At 35.4% G+C, this 18,837-nt stretch overlaps 1 protein-coding gene across 1 annotated transcript in view; it reads left to right on the forward strand.

The window, feature by feature from the left end:
- LOC104529670 (sodium/hydrogen exchanger 9-like) overlaps window positions 1-17,927 on the forward strand; it is a gene marked incomplete at both ends in the record, with an annotated part of 66,739 nt that extends 48,812 nt beyond the window's left edge. The window contains 2 exons of the mRNA XM_010174035.1: window positions 13,619-13,667; window positions 17,848-17,927. Of these exons, the coding sequence (XP_010172337.1) occupies window positions 13,619-13,667; window positions 17,848-17,927 (129 nt within the window). The remainder of the gene's footprint in view (window positions 1-13,618; window positions 13,668-17,847) is intronic.
- Between the last annotated feature and the right edge of the window lie 910 nt (window positions 17,928-18,837).

Consider the following 18,837-nt stretch of genomic DNA (forward strand, 5'->3'; position numbering starts at 1 on the left):
CTTTCAATCCAATTTATTACATATACCTCAACCTGCACTACACTTATATAAGAGAAAGAAGATGCATGTCCCAGAAAGGAGCAGTGATACATTTAAAATGTAAAATTAATTAATCTTTTCCAAGTTTCACAGTGCCTTTTGCCTTCCCAGTTTTGTCTTTTAGATAGCAAGCTCCCTGAGGTATTTTCTGAGTTGTACAAAGCTAAACAGAATGTCAGCAATTATCCTAACAAAAAACTACACAAAATCCTTTTTTAAAAAGCCTAATTTATTGATGATTTTGTCAATAAATGTTTTCTCTCAACAAGAGGAAAAGTTATATTTTATAGGGCTTTTAAAAAATTAAAACAGCTTTTGTGGTTTACAACTCAATTATTGTATCCCAATGTTATACCTCAAACACAAGGCTTATCCTTTAGGTTTAAGTAATACTGTCTCACAGCATTTACTGATTCATTAAAGTGCGGGGCATGTAGAATTTTAAGCATTAGACTTGCCTTTCAGCTATCAAGATTTCTTGCTCTGTTTGGTAGGGTAGGAACCTGAAGCCAATGTCAAAGTATCTCATATTTATGAATACACGAACAGAACTATCACATATGCCTGAAGTCACTAGCCACAGAGAATTACTTAGAGCCCCAGGGAAACAGAGTGACAATGGATAAATGGGGACAGATCCTCAGCTGGTGCAGGCCGTCATAACAACATTCATTTATTTTCTTGGCCTGTAGGCAGAAGTATAACATGCTTTGGGGATCCCTGATTGAGGCAATTTCTCACTCTACTTGCTCACTTTACCTCTTCATTATCTCATGCAAGCTATTGCTTTCATTATCATCACTGCTTAAATTCAGATGTTGGCTCACAGTTGCTACATAGAGTAGTTTATACTTATTTTTACGAGAAGGCAAAAAACAGAATGGGAAAGAAGTAGAGTCCCTTTCTTAACCATAATGCAGCAAACACCTTCCAACACACTGCAAAGCAAAATAAGAAGCATAAATAAAATGATGAATCTTTACAGCACACTCCCTATCTCATCCTCCCAGCACTCCTTTTCCAGTGCACTCATTTTAAATAGCAGCCAACTTCAACTAGGTGCTTCAGGCTTTATGCTCAAACTGCATATGGTTATAAGGAGAAGAAGAAAAAAAAATTAAAAAAAAAAAAAAATAGAAGCTTTGAAGACTGTCTCCAAATGCTCTTGTAAAAAGATAAAGGCTTTAATTAATTAAAAACAAAGTGTTTTATCAACTTTAAATACATTGTCACAGTTAAGTACTATTCAACAAGGAGATGACTAACCCTCCTCCTGAGTACTCATAAAAATGTCAAAAAAGCACGTTTAGGAGAGAGCCCCCAGCGAACCAGACAAGAATGCCAATTCAGTTGATTACTAAAGAAAAGAAAATTAGGAAATTTTTGACTTGAGATGGTTGGAACTAGCAGAATCAAGAGGTTTGAAGCCACAGTTGAGTTGCTGACAGAAAAGGAAAAAGCTAGCATTGACATTTGAAACTTTTGCTTTCCCAGAATAAGTATTCACAAATGCAAAATCAGTGCCTGATATTTCCGAAATTCTTCTGAATACAACATGACATAATGCAAATGTATGCATATAAGTTGAATTTCTCCTATGCTATGGCACCAGACCTGGGCTTCTGGATCATTTACATTCCACTTAAGCTTTTATTCTCTCCAAATGAATGAATTTTATTACCAAGTCATGCATATTTAAAAATGCAAGACTACTAAATTCAACAGTAAAAAAACAAGCCTAACATTTGCATTTAGTGTACTTTCTGAACTCTAGAAAGAGACTTTACATACTGATTAAGGACAGTTCCTATAGTTCTGGATATATACAGCAACTAAGGTAAAAGTATCTTTGTTGCTGTTGTACAAGTAAAACTCTCCTGCAAAGCAAAAAGGGAAAAAAACAACTGAATAACATTCTATCAAAGCCATATACTGCTCCATGATCGCTGCGTGACTAGCAGACCTTACACTATCATGGATGACATCTGGTCCAAATTTGCCAAGTGCACTAGAAAATACTTTTTCCCTCTGGAACCTCTGTAGTATGAAGAGTTGGAGAGTGTCTGTGAGCATGCATACTTGCATGTTGTATCAATAATAGTTTTTGCATTGTCTAATATTGTAAACAGTGTGACTACAGATCAGTATCTATTTTGAAGACTGTAAGTTTTTATATGAACAGCCTAAATATCATTTGAAACAGCCACGTGAGATCTAAATGTACTTCCTGAAACTGGTAGAGGGTCACGTTTCAGAAGGAGAAGGATTATATTGCAAAAGCAAATTTATAATCAGCTGAAATCTACCCAGTCTAAACTAAACAGTGCAATTATCAGACCAAGATTTTAATGGAATAAAATAATTCATCATTTAAAAACAACACAAAATTAGATAAACACTAGATGATGAAGGGGAGCATACTTTTCCAGCACTTCCATATAACCAGTCTTTGTTAAAAAGACTATTACTTGTTAATTTACATTTTCTACATCAGGAGCATGCAAGGGGTTTTTTTAGTGGTAGAGTAAGAAAATTAAAACATCTGTCTTTTTGAGTCATTTTTTTATTCTTTGTTGTTGAGAAGCGAAGGGTTGTAAAAGAAATAAGAAGTTAAATTTTCCATTAAGCAGTGTTTTAGGACATTGTCTTCACAAATAACGCTACTGTTTATCCTTCTGTATTTAAAGTGGCTTTAAACAGGGTTTCAACACAATTGTGCAGTTTCTCTACCATTAAAACTGAAAGGATAATAATAGCTGACACTGCATACATCAGACAATGAAAATTTAGGCAAAACTCTTCCATTTTAGTACAAAACATTTTACTTAGTCTGAGACTTTTCTCTGGGTTCATCCTCTATGAAGCTTGATTTGTAATTTCAAATGCAAAAAGAAGGTGAATGCCCAGGCTTGGCAAAATTTAATGAGTATGCATGTCATCTAAAAATAGATAATTAAAATAAAAATAAAATAAAAACAATTTTTAATTTCATAGCAGGCTTTATTTCTATATTTATATTACTAAGTCACAGCTACCTGAGCACGCTCTGTCCTACATTATTTACTTCTAGATAAGAAAACATGAAAAAAATCCCATAAATGCTTACTTGTATTGTCAACTGCAGTGTATCTGCTCATTAATTCAGTGACCTCAGTTCTAAAGGCGATTGTGCTGCATAGTTAAGACCATTTCAAGAATTCAGAAATGCCATTTTGATTTTTCCTTTGACAAAGTAAGTGTACAGAGTATCTTTGAAGGTAGATTCTCCAATATACCATATGGCTGATTTATACACCCTTGGGTTAATCAATCCATACGAGTCCCTACTATTATTTCCTGCTGTTCTGAGCATTTCAGCCAGAACTTAGGTGAACATCTTTCAAATTGGGAATTAAACATGAACTTCAGCAACACATCTGATTTACAAACTGCTTGTGAAAAGAGCAGTCTAAATGAAAAGATCAGAGACAGCTTTCATGCCAGGTACCTCATCACCAGTTCTCAGCAGCAAAGCCAGAAGCATTTACTCAGTGTGTTTTGGTTGTAGCATACATTTAGCTTGGCCAGCATCACTCTTCACTTACAACGGCAACGCACAGAATAGTTCTCGGTACCAGCTTTATGTGATAAATTCCAAATGTCAATGCAAAAGATGAAGTGCATTATGTTTTTCCCCATGCTGTGAGCGCAGGGAACCTAGAGTTGGTCATCTCATTATTTAGACTAATGACTCAGGAGCGTTTAATGTTTTACTTTGGGTTAATCACATTAGCAATAATGTAATGCATCTATAATGGCCTGGGCTTCTTTCCAAAGCTGTGCTGTTTATGTTCAAGGCAAATAAAGGAAGAGACACCTAAAGCAATTCAGAGAACAAACATCGGGAACTGTTATTTCTGAGACAAGAATTAACTGGCTTCATCTGTAGGAATTTGTCAAAATACATCTGAGTGCAGTTTCTTTTCCTCATACAGATCTTTTATAAAATCAGTTTTAATTTTTCCTGGTTGGCAAAGCTCATTAGTAGTCTAAGTAAGAAAATACATTTTTAATAATATTCCGGGGGGTGGTATTAATACAGTTTCATAATTGTGTACAGAGCATATTTTCTCACAGCATGGGGAGAGGTAAGGTAATAATACTGAATTTCTTAAAGCATGTGGAGGCTGATCAATATTGTGTTTTGTGGACTCCCTCTTATTAAAAGGGTTATATAGAGATGGATTTGTGCAACTATACCTCTCCCGTTTGCAGCATCTTAATTTAAAGGAAAAAAGCACCTTCCATCACCAGTAGCTCCTTCTCTCTGCATGATCACTTGTCCTTAAGACACATAGGCTGATATTAGTCCCAACATGTGCTATTCAAAATACAAGATCATTTGGCTTAAAGTAAGGGAAATCAAAACAAAAAATTTATTTTTTTTCTTTTTCTAAATCAGTTACAACATAAAGGGTTTGGATGGAAAGCAACAGTCACCTCATGATAGCCTTGCCAGCTTGTGCTGTCATCCAATAATCTTTCAAAAGCTCAACTTTGTTGGGATTTACTGGGTTGGCACTCAAAAAAAATAACCATTTCAGTGAGAAAGGGATAGTTGCACTGTATATCCCAGCTATTATCATGCACATTCCTCATGTCTCAGCTTCTCACGGAGTTTTAGAAAATTATCCAAGTTACATTATTTTTCATGTGTTATTACTTTTCAGTTTCTCTAATTGCAATGTAGTATTCCTGAGTGATGTGAACTTGTAGCCATATTTTTCTCCAGAGGTGTCTGCATCTCAATTGAGTCTGATCAGATTTTTTCCAATTTAGAACAAACACAATTTTTAATAATTTTCTAACATTTTAATGTTAAGATTCTACTGTTACCATGAGAGTTGCATTTTAGAAGTCTTCTGGTAGCTATGGAGTTATCCCAGATTTTAGATTTGCTGAGGGTTTGAGTTTTTTCTGTAGCTGAGATTAAAAATAAAAATTTAGGAGGATTACAGTCCTTTCAAGCTTTCCCATCCTTTGCCCATAAATCTATGTCTGATTGCCTACAAGTAATCACATGCCTGTTCACTAAGTCAGGAGTGTAACTGAGAAGGGCAGTGACTATTAACTGACTATGGCCATGTAGCCTTAGGACAGTGTTCTGGACTTTCTGCTCTTCTTGCTCTTCAAAATCAAGAGGGAGCTTACAGACAAAAATTAAATGCTTAAAAAGCAGGCAGTAAAGTGCTTATCTTGTTCTACAGATATTATTTTTTACATAAGTGAGCTGAATGAAACTATCTATTTCTTTCACTGAAAGAAAATAGCAAATGACAGCGATACTAGGAAGTGCCATTCACCAGTCACGGGTTAATGAAACCTGCATCAGATGAGTAATGCCACTAGCATGATAACTGGAAAACTGAAATGAACCACCACATGCCTGCATAGCTCAGGAACAGTGAGATGGCAAAAAGATTAAGGAAAGGCTCTTTAGAAACACTGGTGCTGGTCTAACTCCTCCTTTGGAAGTCAATGACACCAGTGACATTGGCTTGAATGGCAGCAGTTAGGCCCATGCTGAGCACCTTGTGGAAATCTCCCCTCACACTGCAATTCAGTCTACACAAAAACCATGGAGGGCATTTCAGAAAAAGGAACGATGAAGAAAAGCTGCTCTTTTGGGGCACAGGGAGGGGAATGGCTGACGTACAAGCACGCGACATACAGTCCAGTCCTGACTAAGGAATAAGGAACAGAACAAAGCTTTGCCCTGCCAGAGGGATCTGAACATTGCCGGTTCCTAGAAAAACAATTGCATACAATATACATATTTTCTAGATAAGGATATCAAAAAGGGGGAATAGTAGTGGAGTTTTCCACATACTCTAAAACAGAAAGTTTATTAATCTAAATTTGAACTACTAAAAATATCATTTTATGAAAGGTTTTCCTTCTTCCTAGGGCAGGAGTAGAAAAATAAAGCATGCAAGTGAACTGTTGCTTGGCAAAGTAGAGCTATAAACAGCAACATAGCAGGGGATAGCAGAATCACATACTACAGTGCAATGAAAGGTACAGGAACAACATATGACTATACACATATATAAATAGGAAAACCAACAATAAAGAGAAAATAAAAAATGAAGGGAGGGGGAATTAAAGTGAGGGAGAATTTTACAGAAGAGACATCAGTACAGAAAAGAAGCAAAATAGCGCTGATCAGCTGATGAGTGGATGATTGCTGCCAAGGGTGCATGGGTTTCACTAACTGTCTAAGGGACACACATGGAAGGTATTTAATTGGGTAACTCTTGTTAAGTCCAAGAAAACAGTCATAAAGAAAGCACAGAAATCAAATTTGTCACACACACTATCAGAAGCAGGAAGCAACTGTGAGTTTGGATCCCTAAAGAGTGCAGACATGTACATATATACACAAGTGTAAAATGGCCTTGCCCAGCATTTTTTCAGAATCAAGCTTTAAATTGGGAATCACATGCAACCCACTGCTGAATATTAAAAAGTCCTGAACCAACTTTCAGCAATGTGCTGCGAGTCAAATCTGCTTAGTTAGCTATAAGTAGTGCTCCATTAGGGCAAAGTAAGTGTGCAGTGCGGGTTTGGCAGAGTCAGTAGCTGCTATTTTTTCCCAATTTGACATGGAATTAATTGCAAATCATGTAATTACTGTGTCTGTGGACATAAACACACAATTTGCATTTCCCATCCGGTTAGATTTAGTAATCTTCGGTGTAACAAGCCTGCATGTCATAATGTAATGAGCAATATAAAAAATGCTTCTTATTTTAGATTGAGAATCTACTACAATGATCTTTCCTTAAATCTGAAAATAAGTCCCAGTTCTTACATTGTCACCACAGAGACATTCATGTTATTTTGGTTACTGTCAGCCTTCACGCTGATTTTATTCCAATTCTATTCACATGCACTGATACTACTACAAATTATGATTTCTAAAAATTCCACAAAAGTTAAATGATGCTCATTTTAGTCAACGTTGGTTCATATTTTTAAGCAAGAGGTCTCATTCCACTCTATAAGGATATTCAAGTAACACAGTGACATTCATAATCTACTGCGTGTGCCAGTAGAATTATAGGAACGTAAATCACTGCTTCTCAGACCTCCTGAGCTGGAGTGCCATGCTGTTATGATTGTAAGACATGTGATATTGCATTCTGCCATACAGATGTACCTTGTTACTTCAAAGTGACCAAACTATTTCAGCCCTACCCTCGACATTAAGATAAAATAGGATTAACAGAAAAGAGAAACAGGTATCAGATATCTAAAGATCCCATTCATCATTCTAGTTACTATCTGCATAAGTGTATGATGTAACTATAAACCATCATCTATTTTTAAATTTTAGCATTTTACTTCATAGAGCTGCAGGGAAGCGATTGGTGAAGTTTCACGCAGTGACATTAGCCACAATTTCACAATCTTTTTGATACTTGGGATAGTATCTAGAAACTATAACTTGTGGATCTCCTAGAGCTCTACAATTCCTTCTTCAACTTTATCTTCTACTTGCATTTATGCATTATCTTCATGCATCACAGCCTTTCTTTACTTGGAAGGAATTTATACAGTTATATTAATTTAATTGCCCACTCCGCAACCAAGTAGTTCTCATATGTCCACCAAAAATGGTCCACAGACCTTGACCATAGGACTAATGTTTTGCAGTTTCGTGAAATTACAATTTCAAAAGTCAAACTATGGCACATTTACCTCTTACTCACATGATTCTACAGGTTTAAAAATAATACTCTGTTCTATTTCACTATGTTGTGTATATAAGATAGAAGCATTAGCCACATGACAAACAGCTGTCATAACCATTTAGGAAGCACCATTTACCTGATAATTTATTTTAATCCTTCGCAGCATGAAATTAAACTAATTTGTTCTTTCTGCTGTGAGACACAAGTGATTATTCTTGCCTTAAACTTAAAGTATTTTAATTTTGTAACAAAATCAGCTTGAGATGAAATTTGAAGATCTATACTCATGCCATAATTCTCCATGCGGTTATGTCAATTAAAATATTGTATTATAAAAAAGCATATGTTTTTGACAGCATCACTCCACAGCAATAGCAATATGTAGCAGCAATACAGCAATCTAGAAGCAAAAGCAGATTTTAGGTGTCAGGTTGTTGGTAATACACATCACACTTACTGCCATATGGACAAGAATAATAGCCTGAGCAATCACTATTTATCCTGAAGGGTTTTTAATTTCAATTGTAATGATTTATTAGAAATGGTGAAAATCTTTTTTGGATTTTGCTCATGTTTCTAATCTTTACAGTTAATAATTCTGTACTGAATGCAATATACTGATGATGGATAGCTACAAGCTTCAGATTTATTCATGCAAAAATATTCAAGACTCCTGTTACAAATGCTGTTTAATGGCCATCTTTGAAAATTGGGTTATAAATCACTTACTCGAAAACCACTTCCTAGTATATGCAATTTTTGAGATATAAGCTTAAAGACTGTTTTAGTTACAATGAGACAGCCAGTAGAAGGCTGAAGCAATTGCACTAAGGTGAGTTCTTCCAGTAAAACCTTTGACAAACAAAAAAGCCAATATTGTTATTAATTACTTTACAGCAGCACTGCTGGGGCTTTAAACAAAATCATTGTTCTACTAAGCTAGATTTTTTACAAAAATAATGAAGGATATGCACTTACAAGCTAAATACATAAAATAGATGAGCAATAAGTGGATGAAGTAGTATTATCCCCATTTTACCGTACAAGGCTGATCATGTTCCCTCAGGTACACATTCACCATCATACACTTACATCGAAGAAGATTGTTACTCGCACTGGGAAACAGTTCTCTTGCAAACTTTCCCAACTCTGATATTTTGTTCATTAAATCATTAGCTGCATTAAATAATACACATCTAAACAACTGTTTCTTGGAGCTTCATTGTTGCCTGAAGTTGAAACATATTTGGTACAAGACTGTCAGCCGGACAGTGGATAGTGTCACCACCCGTAGAATTCTCAGGCCAGTATTTATGGCACTTCTGAGAGCTGTGGTGTGGAATCATTTCAGTTTGAGATAACCGATGAAACCAGGTTTCCCAATTTTGCAGAACACTCAAATTGATCAGTCATTAAATAAAAATGGGATGGAACCAACTAGATGCTGTTAGGACACATTTTCAAATAAAATCATACCTGGCTACTTCCTCTGGAGCAAGGCAAACCAGTGTAAATATGTGTAGGTGCAAGCTAGACTAGGTAGGACTGCAAGCAAGATTCACCTTGCATGAACCAGGCTCCATTCTGCAAATACAGAAAGCCAGTACAGGTCCAGAAGTAGAATTTCAGTAGTCAGAATACAGACTGCAGAGAAATGTCTCCATTTACAGATTTCCTGGCATCTAAAATGGGGGAGGGCTGAGAATCACACTTGTAAGTATAGACACCAGAAGTTCTGCTCTGCACGCCTAGATCTTCCTGAAGACATGAGTCTATGTGTTTTTCTGTGGCTTCACTGTAGAAAGCAGAGATTTTATCCTACAGTGTTGATAAATTGTGGTGATTTGAAGTGAGGGAATTAAAAGCCTTCAATGCCTGAATAGTGATTTACTATTTGGTATTCCTATGGATTGGTTTTGTATTTCTTACTACTGGTTCCCCTGACAGTTTAGGATTTATCTTTCCATCCATTTTCATTTCAAGTCACGTAAGAAAAGATGTTCTCAACTACTTTGTATTCAGTGACAAATTCCTCCTTTTATTACCAAGTGCATTCTGAGTGTTGCTAAAAAAAATTATGCACTTGATAGCACACAGAGATTTAAATACCGTCAACTGTAAAAGGTACTTCTGCAGACTAATGCACAGTTCCTAGCAACGCTTAGGCCTAATTGCTAGAGACAAGTCACAAGCTTCGCTTCCAGATTTTTAATATAGCAACTCTGAACAATCTCTGAATCCAGGTTTTGATCTAGCTGTTATTTAAAAATAAAAAACACCCCCTCCCCTCTCCCAGAAAAAAAGACCCAAAAAATAACAACACAGAGAAGCTTTCAGGATTTTTGAATCGCCTCGTATCTAGGGCATTTGAATCCAAGACATTACTAAAGCCTATCTAAATACATAGAGTAGATCAACTCCACTGCAACAGAGATCTGATTAAAAAGTCATGCATTTGTTTTTATAGAGGAGAAATATCCTAAATGTTTAATGTATAGAATAAAAGATGCAAAAATAGAAAGGCAGAAATAAAAGCATACAATATTTAGGAAAGCCAAGATGAGCAGGAATAGAGAGCAACCAGGAAAGTGGGACAGAAAGATGGAAAAGGGAGACTGCAAGAACTAGAACAGGATAACAGATGAAAAGAGACAAGAAAGGATAAAAAATGCTAAGAAATATTTTATCTATTAAATCTTCTCACAGAAATAGAAAACTGAGAAGGTTAGAAAGGGAAGATGTTTATACAAATACTAACAATAGAGTATTTCTTAGAGGTCTTCATATTAATTTATACAAATTTTAAGTTTGTAAACTCTAGTTGCAATAGCATTAAATATAGCAGGTCTTTTGAGGAAGTCAAGGATGTAAACTTGAAGCGCATATCTGCTTAATTTCAGTTGTCTTGACTGTCTCATATAATTTGTTATGCTTTGTTTTTCAACATTTGCAATTTAAAAATAGCATTCTAGTTCATGTTAAGTATATCAGAGTTAATTATAGCAGACCATGATTTTCCATGCTAGGTCCCTGATGTTAGGCTCCCAAGACTATGTTTGGCTATGAAATAATTAGCCTCAATTTCAGAACTGACTGAACTGAGTCTGCTTAATGCATATTTAATAAAATTGCTAATATTCAAATTATTACAAAATACATTGCTATTTTAATGCATTAAAAAACTCTCCTATAGAATGCAAAGAATAATCTAGTCCTTTTTCCAATGGACTTTAAATCAATAGTAAGATTGCACTGTCCACACTAATTTCCAGTATTAAGACGCTATTCCATGAGAGAAACTGTAACAGCATCTGACCCTACGTTTTAAATAAGACCAGACCAAATGCATCAGCTCTGGCTCTGTGGCATTCATGTAGCACTGAAGTATTTTTTTGTTTTTCACATGTGAAAAACCTAAGACAGAAGTGCGATTTCATTAGAAATTCATTGCTTTTTTTTTTCTAGCTTTAATGTACGATACTAATGTTAAGATTTCATGTGAGTATCTTCATATGTACCATATTATAATAATCTATTATAATTATAATAATAATCTGTCTGCAGAATAAACAAGGCAAAACAGCTATTTTTCTCTGTAACTATAAGGATTAGAAATTATACATGCAGAGAAGCTTAAGCATACCACAAATTCATGAAACTCTGTACATTCCGCTTTTTAATTTTTTTTTTTTTTCATATGCCAGTGGATTCCTGTTGTCAATGCTTAGTTAGTAGTTATATCACTGTTACTGAAACGATATCAGATCCAGGAAACTCTGATTCCTCTTGGCTCCATTGCCTACCCCTTTTTCACATTTGTTATTACAGTCCTTTTAGTCCCAGGTGAAGTGTTTTCTATTGTCTTAGCTCATTCTATAATAAACACATCACAACTCCCAACACACACAATCAGTCAGAACTGGCAGTTTCTCAACTCTAGTAAGTTCAGAACTGCACGAAGGCTAAATTACTTCTGTCCCAGGAGATTGATTCTTTGAGGTCAAGTCAAGCTCATTAAGGAGAAGAGAGTGCAGGGAAGTTTGTGCTGTAGCCTTTCAGCTGCACCTATCATGCGTAAATGCTTTAATTTTTTCCATTTCCAGAACTGTGCAAACCCTTAACTATTGTACTGCTGGTGTTCTTCTGTATCAGCCAAGTAGCGTTGTCAGTGAATACATTAGTGAATTAACAAATTCTAATAAACAGGGCATATATAGTTGCATTTAAGAGACTGGGATTCTCTTTCTTATTCTGATCTGGTTTATGAGTTTAGAACCATCAAATCTGCATTTGTGCCATTGTTTCAGCCTTCACATTGCATTGTAGTTACACTGTACACTGCAGTGCAGGACTATCTCACACTGCTTAGTTTTACAATGCCAAGCATAGTTAAGGCCCTAGACACCATTGTTCTGTACATGACAATACTAAAAACAGTGTCAGATAGATGGTTAAACCTCTATGTAATGTTTTTCCCATGTATGTAATGCTTTTCCCATGTAAATGTTTCCACTTTAATGAAACAGAAAATACCTAACTTGCTTTATTCCAAACTAATGAATAGGTCAGTGCCATCACAAGCTTTTTCTAGAAATTTTAAGAATAACAGGACAAAAAAAGGAAAAGAATAATTATTCATGCTGTCTCCTTGTTGAGTCAGCACCAGGATCATTATTTTTAATAAAAAGATAGAAGTATTTATGCCTGAAGGACTTGGATTTGTTGAAGCTCAGGAGCTATGATAGAAACAAATGTCTTTTTTCTCTTCCATTTAGTATTTACACATAAAAAGCATCTGCTTTGCATGTAGTTCCTGTCATCGTCTCTGACTGAATAAGACTGTATGAATAACATTTACAGGAAAGCATGCTGAGGTATATAATTGTTATTACTAAATACTATTTTAAAATCTATTTTGAGTGTTATTACCAAAAGCAAAAACATACGAAGAAGGAAGACTGAGAAAAAGAGTAAAATGTCCTTAAATGAACATATAGTGAAAGAATATATTTTCTTTGCATCAGTAAATTCTGTATTAGCTCAGTGGACCCGATACTGTGTAGGAGCTTGTGAAGCATTGGATGGCTGTTGGCCACCCTAGTTGTGTGCTTCAGATTGTGGTGATAAGAAGGTTTGTTGTTCATCGTCACTCACTGCTCTCCTTCCTTTCTTGGTGTGAACATCAGCACAAACTTCTGTCATTCAACTCATAACATTTCTCAGTTGCATTTTTCCTCAGTTCTGAGTATCAGCTGTATTAAAAATATGTTACTTCTTCCACCACATCACTTTTAACAGCCAATTTTATTTTTTACTGTCCATATTAGTAAAATGCCACCCAGGTTCTTATCTTGCCCATCACCAACTGCAATCTCCTCTGCCCTCTGGTTTGCTTCCTCATACCCTGGGGCACCAAGTAAAGCCTTTTCCAAATGCTACAAGCTATCCATAACACAGCACAGTCAAGAAAAGCCAGTCCAGCACTCCTATCCTTCACACACCTCTCTAACTCTAGTTCCTCCTCAACACCTCTCTTGTGCCAGTAATGAAGGATTTCATAGCACAGGTTAATGACTTGATTGTCTCTCCTCAGATATGGATCAGAGCCAGGGTAAAGATCTGATCTCAGGTGTTATGAGTGGCAGTTAAAAAGAATCTCAAGTTTCCTAAACACTTAAGAACTTCCTTGATTTAAAAAATGATCTTAATGTTTTGCCAGCTCTTCTCTGCATTGCTCACCTAGTAGGAAATGAGTGGCACAAGAGAAATATTTCTACCCTCAAAGCTTTCTAATGTATGCAAGACCATTACCATATGTCTTTGGTTTGGGTTTTTTTTAACAGAGTTGGAGTAGATCCAGATGAAGATCTGACAACAGAAGCTGCAAGCCAGGTATGTCAGGATTTTAGACACACATAGTGAACTAAAAACTGTTCAGTTGTTAGCAGATCATGTTTGTCAAAAACACTGTTATAGCTGAAAATGTTTATAACAGGCAGGTTGAAAATAAAAAGGAGCTGCGAGGTCTCTTTATTGTACAAAGCACAGAGGAGATACATATATTTTTCGATATGCATGCACTCATGAAAATTTTGTAACTAAAAATGTTAGTTTTTTGAAGAAAATTATAAATAAATGTGAAGTTATCCTGAGAGGTCTAATAAACAAAATAAGAGAAGTATTGCCTTGATAAATCCAAATATTTATCACCTTCCAAATGCTGCATTTATAAAAATAAGATATCTCAGAACAATGTTTAATTCTCTGGAATAATAAAAGAAAATGTGTAATGTCCAAGTCTAGAAGGTCAGGTTTCAGAAAATATTTTTCAGTTATTTTTCACATGGAAACCTAAGTACATCGTGAACTTGAAAACTCTGAACTAAAGGATGCTATTTAACAAGCTGCAGCTGTTCATCTCTTGCCTTCCCTTTTTTGTCATGCATGTATGACACTCTTTTAAATGCAGCACTGCCTGCAACAGTAAAAATCTATAGAGAGTCAATACATAGGGGCATAACGTGCTTCAGCAAGGTAAGTGGAACAGCAGTGGGGCTAGGAAGAAGCAACGCTATAGTTGACAAGTTGCCAAAGCAAAAGGCAAAAAAGGGCCTAATACTGTGTTCCTGTTTCTAGGTAATACCATCCCATGCACTCTTTCAGACTGCACAACTGGAGCTAAATTGAAATCACCCAACAGTGATATAAACGTAGAAAACAAGTTAGGGCAAGGCATGAATAAAATAATCTAGCCAGTTGAAATTGCATTAAAGATACATTAAAATTCTGCCTAATGATATCTTACATACTTAGTATTCTTAACATTTACACATTTGCACATATCTGAAGGCATTTAGGGCCTCAATTTTCATTGAAACTGAATGGAATTTCAGGTGCCTAATTGTCCTAATGTTTCTTTGAAAAAAAAGGAAAAATATTATCAATATCTGATCTTATCCTTAGCTTTACAACTCAGTCAGTATTAAAAGAGCTAGCAAAACACCCCGTTGCACCATGCCAAGATACCAATTTATTCTGAGCCTGAGGGGACTAATCACTAATACCACTCTCCTAAGCACCTTGGTATGAATTCTTGCAGTGTCTCTCCCCAGATTCTGACTAAGGCCAGGACACAGAACCTTAATCTTAATCTATTCTTGATTGGATTTTAAAGATTATATAATTTCAGAAATCTTCTACTTTGCAGCACTCATGAATTACCAAAGATCAGAGAATGCTGAATGCAGTATAAAATTGACTGAATGCATTATTTTGCAAAAATCTGATTTCTTCAGAAGTCAATAGGCATCTAATTTTCTCCTTCTTTTATTAAAAATGAAAATAGTCATGTTCATGAATAACAACAACACATCCAGTGTCCCAACCGTGCCCTGTAAATTAACACCTATATCTGTTGACAGAACTCAGCAATACAACACAGAAGGTGTAAATAAATATAACACCTTTCATGCCCTATCATGTCCAAGTCAGCATTCCTTATGGTGGTAAATTTTTACCTTGGAAGATAGTATTGCTACTCTGATGATTTTTTTCCTCCCTATGGTATTCTATTTTCATTTGTCTGACTTTTTGTATTTGATATCTCACTCTCTTACTAATTCAGACCTCTGTTGTATTTTCTGTAGCCCTCTTTGTTTTAACTCAGTACCTATCACAACTATTCAATTTATACCAGGTTGTTTCTTTTAATTTTCTCTTCCATCTCCTCTCTCTCTCATTCCTCTTCTTTCCCTTTGATTTTTTTTATTTCTAATATGATATTTTTATTTAATTTACCTACTTTTCATTTTCTTCTTATGCTAGTGTGTCTTCAAAGTGAAAGCAGTTGTTTTTCTTGCATATATTCCTGGACAAATAACATATCAAGTGCCAGTATTTCCCATTGCCAAAGCTCTTGCCCAGATAAACTTTAAACCATGTGCCAACTCTCAATGCCGTTAATTGGCACTTTGAGGGGATTGTAACAGAAATAAGAACTGAAAATCTTCTCAAGAGTAAGAAGTTTAAAAACCAACAAAAATAGTGGAAAATAATCTAGGCGCTTCCCTTCTCAGCCAAAGTACTCAGCCAGAATAGGGAAGCCACAAGGTCTGCTGCAGAGAGTCGAATCTACCTCCTCTGTGACCACTCTAACTACCAGAACACAGGGTATCTTGCTGTGGGATCCTTAATCCACATCTGTAACCAGATCTGGATTTGTTTAGGGGCAGAAAAAGACTTAAACACCTTCTCCCTCATTAGTACTATTGCCAGAGGCAAGAGCAGCTATATGGCAGCATAACTTTTCCTTTGCTACCTCTTAATCTTGATCTCCCTTCTTTTCTTCCTTTCCCTCCTACAAACTCAATTTTCTTTTCTCTGAAGGAATTAAATTTATTTAGTCCAGACTTCCATGTACACAGTTGTTTCTGGACTTCTGATTATGCCTCTAGACTTCACCATACCGTGCCCCCATCCATTAAAAAAGCATCTCTCAGTTTCTTGGTGTCAGTTCTGCCTTGCCTTACATTTCCTTAAATGTGTTTATCATCAAATTATTATCACAAAAAAGTATAAACAGAAAAAAGCCTCATTCATATCTATGTATTTACTGATGGAGTGTCATTACTGGGTTCTGAAAGAACTGAATTACATAACACATACTACAGATAATATATATATATTATTGTATAGAAACTATCTAAAAATAAAAAAGCAGTTTGCTGCATATCACATACATTCAGAGTATAAAGACCAAAAGCTAACTCTGATAAGCAGAATGCGGGGTACATAATCACTAAGCAGAGCTACAAAGTTATGTATTGAAAAAAAGACAAAAGCTTTTATAGCAGTGAGCTTTTTAACTAATTTCCCATAAACAAAGACAGTCAATATCATATTTTATTCAGATGGTTTATGTATCTCAGAAATTCTGCTATGTTAACATCTATCAAGACACTGTAAAATATATTTTCTACTAACATTTTGGAAAAATGTTGAGATGTAGTATTGATCTCAGGAGAAAACTAAAAAGCCTGCAAAACACCTATCAATATAATCTCTATCAAACTAGTGTTCATAGTTTATTTAACGAACCTAGTATAACAAGGGAATTATTTATACTTTCCCCACCAGTTTCATCAGCCAGCTGGTTGGTGAATTTATTGCAATTAAGTAATGAGAATAATCTCCATATGGGTAATTCCATAACATTAATGTATAATAGGAAAATAAATTTTTAATATTTTATTAGATCAAAACATGAAAATTAGATAAATTGGTTTAAAATTGCATAATGAAAAATATTCCCATTAAAAAATAATCTAACTTGCAGCAAAACACAAACAAGACAATAATGAAGTATCTTCAGAAAACTGGCAATCCCATTCCTAATTCCATCCTGCCACTAAATTTTCCACTAGTACCGATGTGATGCCCAGAGTACAACTAAACTAGCTGTCTTTGTACAGATGACTGTTTCTAATGTATTATTTCAAATTATCACCCTGAGAAAAAGGACATTCGTCCATCTATCTACCTGTGCAGTACACCCCAGAATTATCTTGCAGAATGGAAAGCAGTGTCTTGAGTCTTATTGACTCAAGTTGTGTTCCTCACCTTGGAAAGAGGCACAGAAAAAAAAGTAGTGTCATAATTATTAGAAAATCATGATCCCTTTTGGAATGTCTTTTTGTCAAACATACACAAATAGCATCTGATATAGTAGGAGTAAACTGAAGTAATCCCACAATGGCAATTAAATGAAAATATCATTTTATCGATCTCAGAATATAGTGCCTCTCAGCTCCTTAATAAAATTTGAATCGTTAATACAAGTAAATGCTGCATTCTTCCAATAATAGCAATAAGAAATGTGGTATATGAGCCAATTTGCTCCTGGACTGATTCATAGAGACAACATTTGTGTGCCAAGGCAGTTTTTAAATTACAAAAAAAAAAAAAGGTGCAGTTAATTGTAGTTCAGTTTGACATGTATTTTTAATATTGGAACTCCATGTTTTATTTATGTTATAAAAATGCTTTTCACTTTATTCATTTGTTTATTTTGCAGAGTGCATCTAACTTGGATAAAAATACAACCAAAGCTGAGAGTGCATGGCTGTTCAGAATATGGTATGGCTTTGACCACAAGTATCCTTTTCCGTTATAAACCATAGATTATATTTGCATTACAACTGGCATCTTCAAAATATTTAAGAATCCAAAAATGATTATACTTTCAAAAACAAAAACATAATTTATCTTGTTTAGTAAGGACAAGAAATTTTGAAAGTTCAGATACAGAATGTCTAGAGAAGCTGGGCAGTGCAGAGGCTGTGGGGAGTGAGAACGAGCTAAGAAGCTCTGCCCTACAGTAGTATGTAGACAACAGGTTTAAATAAATTAACCTTTTTAAATTCCAGGATAAAACTACTCCAATTATTAATCAGGTAGGGCGTAAATTCTGTTTGTGAAACCAGAAGGTTGGAAACTGAAGCAGCCCTGTGGCTGATGCCTGGCCGCATATTCAGAAAGCGATAGCTACGCAAGAGAAAGTAAAAATATTCGACACTGGTTTACCCACACTTCTTGCAAACAGAGAAAGATGCACCCATTGTGAAGATGTAGCTCCCAGGACTTCCTTGGAGCTCATACTTCCTATTCCCTGGATTCCTGAGCCTTTGTACTTCTATACACATTCCTACTGAGGCATGTATGGTAGAGGTCTTGAATATAGGTATCTGACGCTTTATTCTAGAAAGTCTAGTTTCCATGTCTTCTGCATTTCAAGAAAATATTTTAAGCGGTAGGTTTGTTTTTTGGTTTGGGTTGGTTGGTTTTTTTTAATATTCTTGAAAAGAACATCATCTCAAAGCCAAGGCAGAACATACACTGACACCCACGCTGTCACTAATGCCAATGCATAGATGGTAATAGCTACCATTCTAATTTATCATCATCTTAAACTGACTCTGCAAAGGCTTTGCATAGCTATCAGTGAGATCCCACAATAATCATCATGCCCTAAGCCTTTAGCAGAGATATATCATGCATATAAGAG

The sequence above is a fragment of the Antrostomus carolinensis genome, unplaced genomic scaffold, assembly GCF_000700745.2.
Source record: "Antrostomus carolinensis isolate BGI_N321 unplaced genomic scaffold, ASM70074v2 scaffold19348, whole genome shotgun sequence".
NCBI lineage: Eukaryota > Metazoa > Chordata > Aves > Caprimulgiformes > Caprimulgidae > Antrostomus > Antrostomus carolinensis.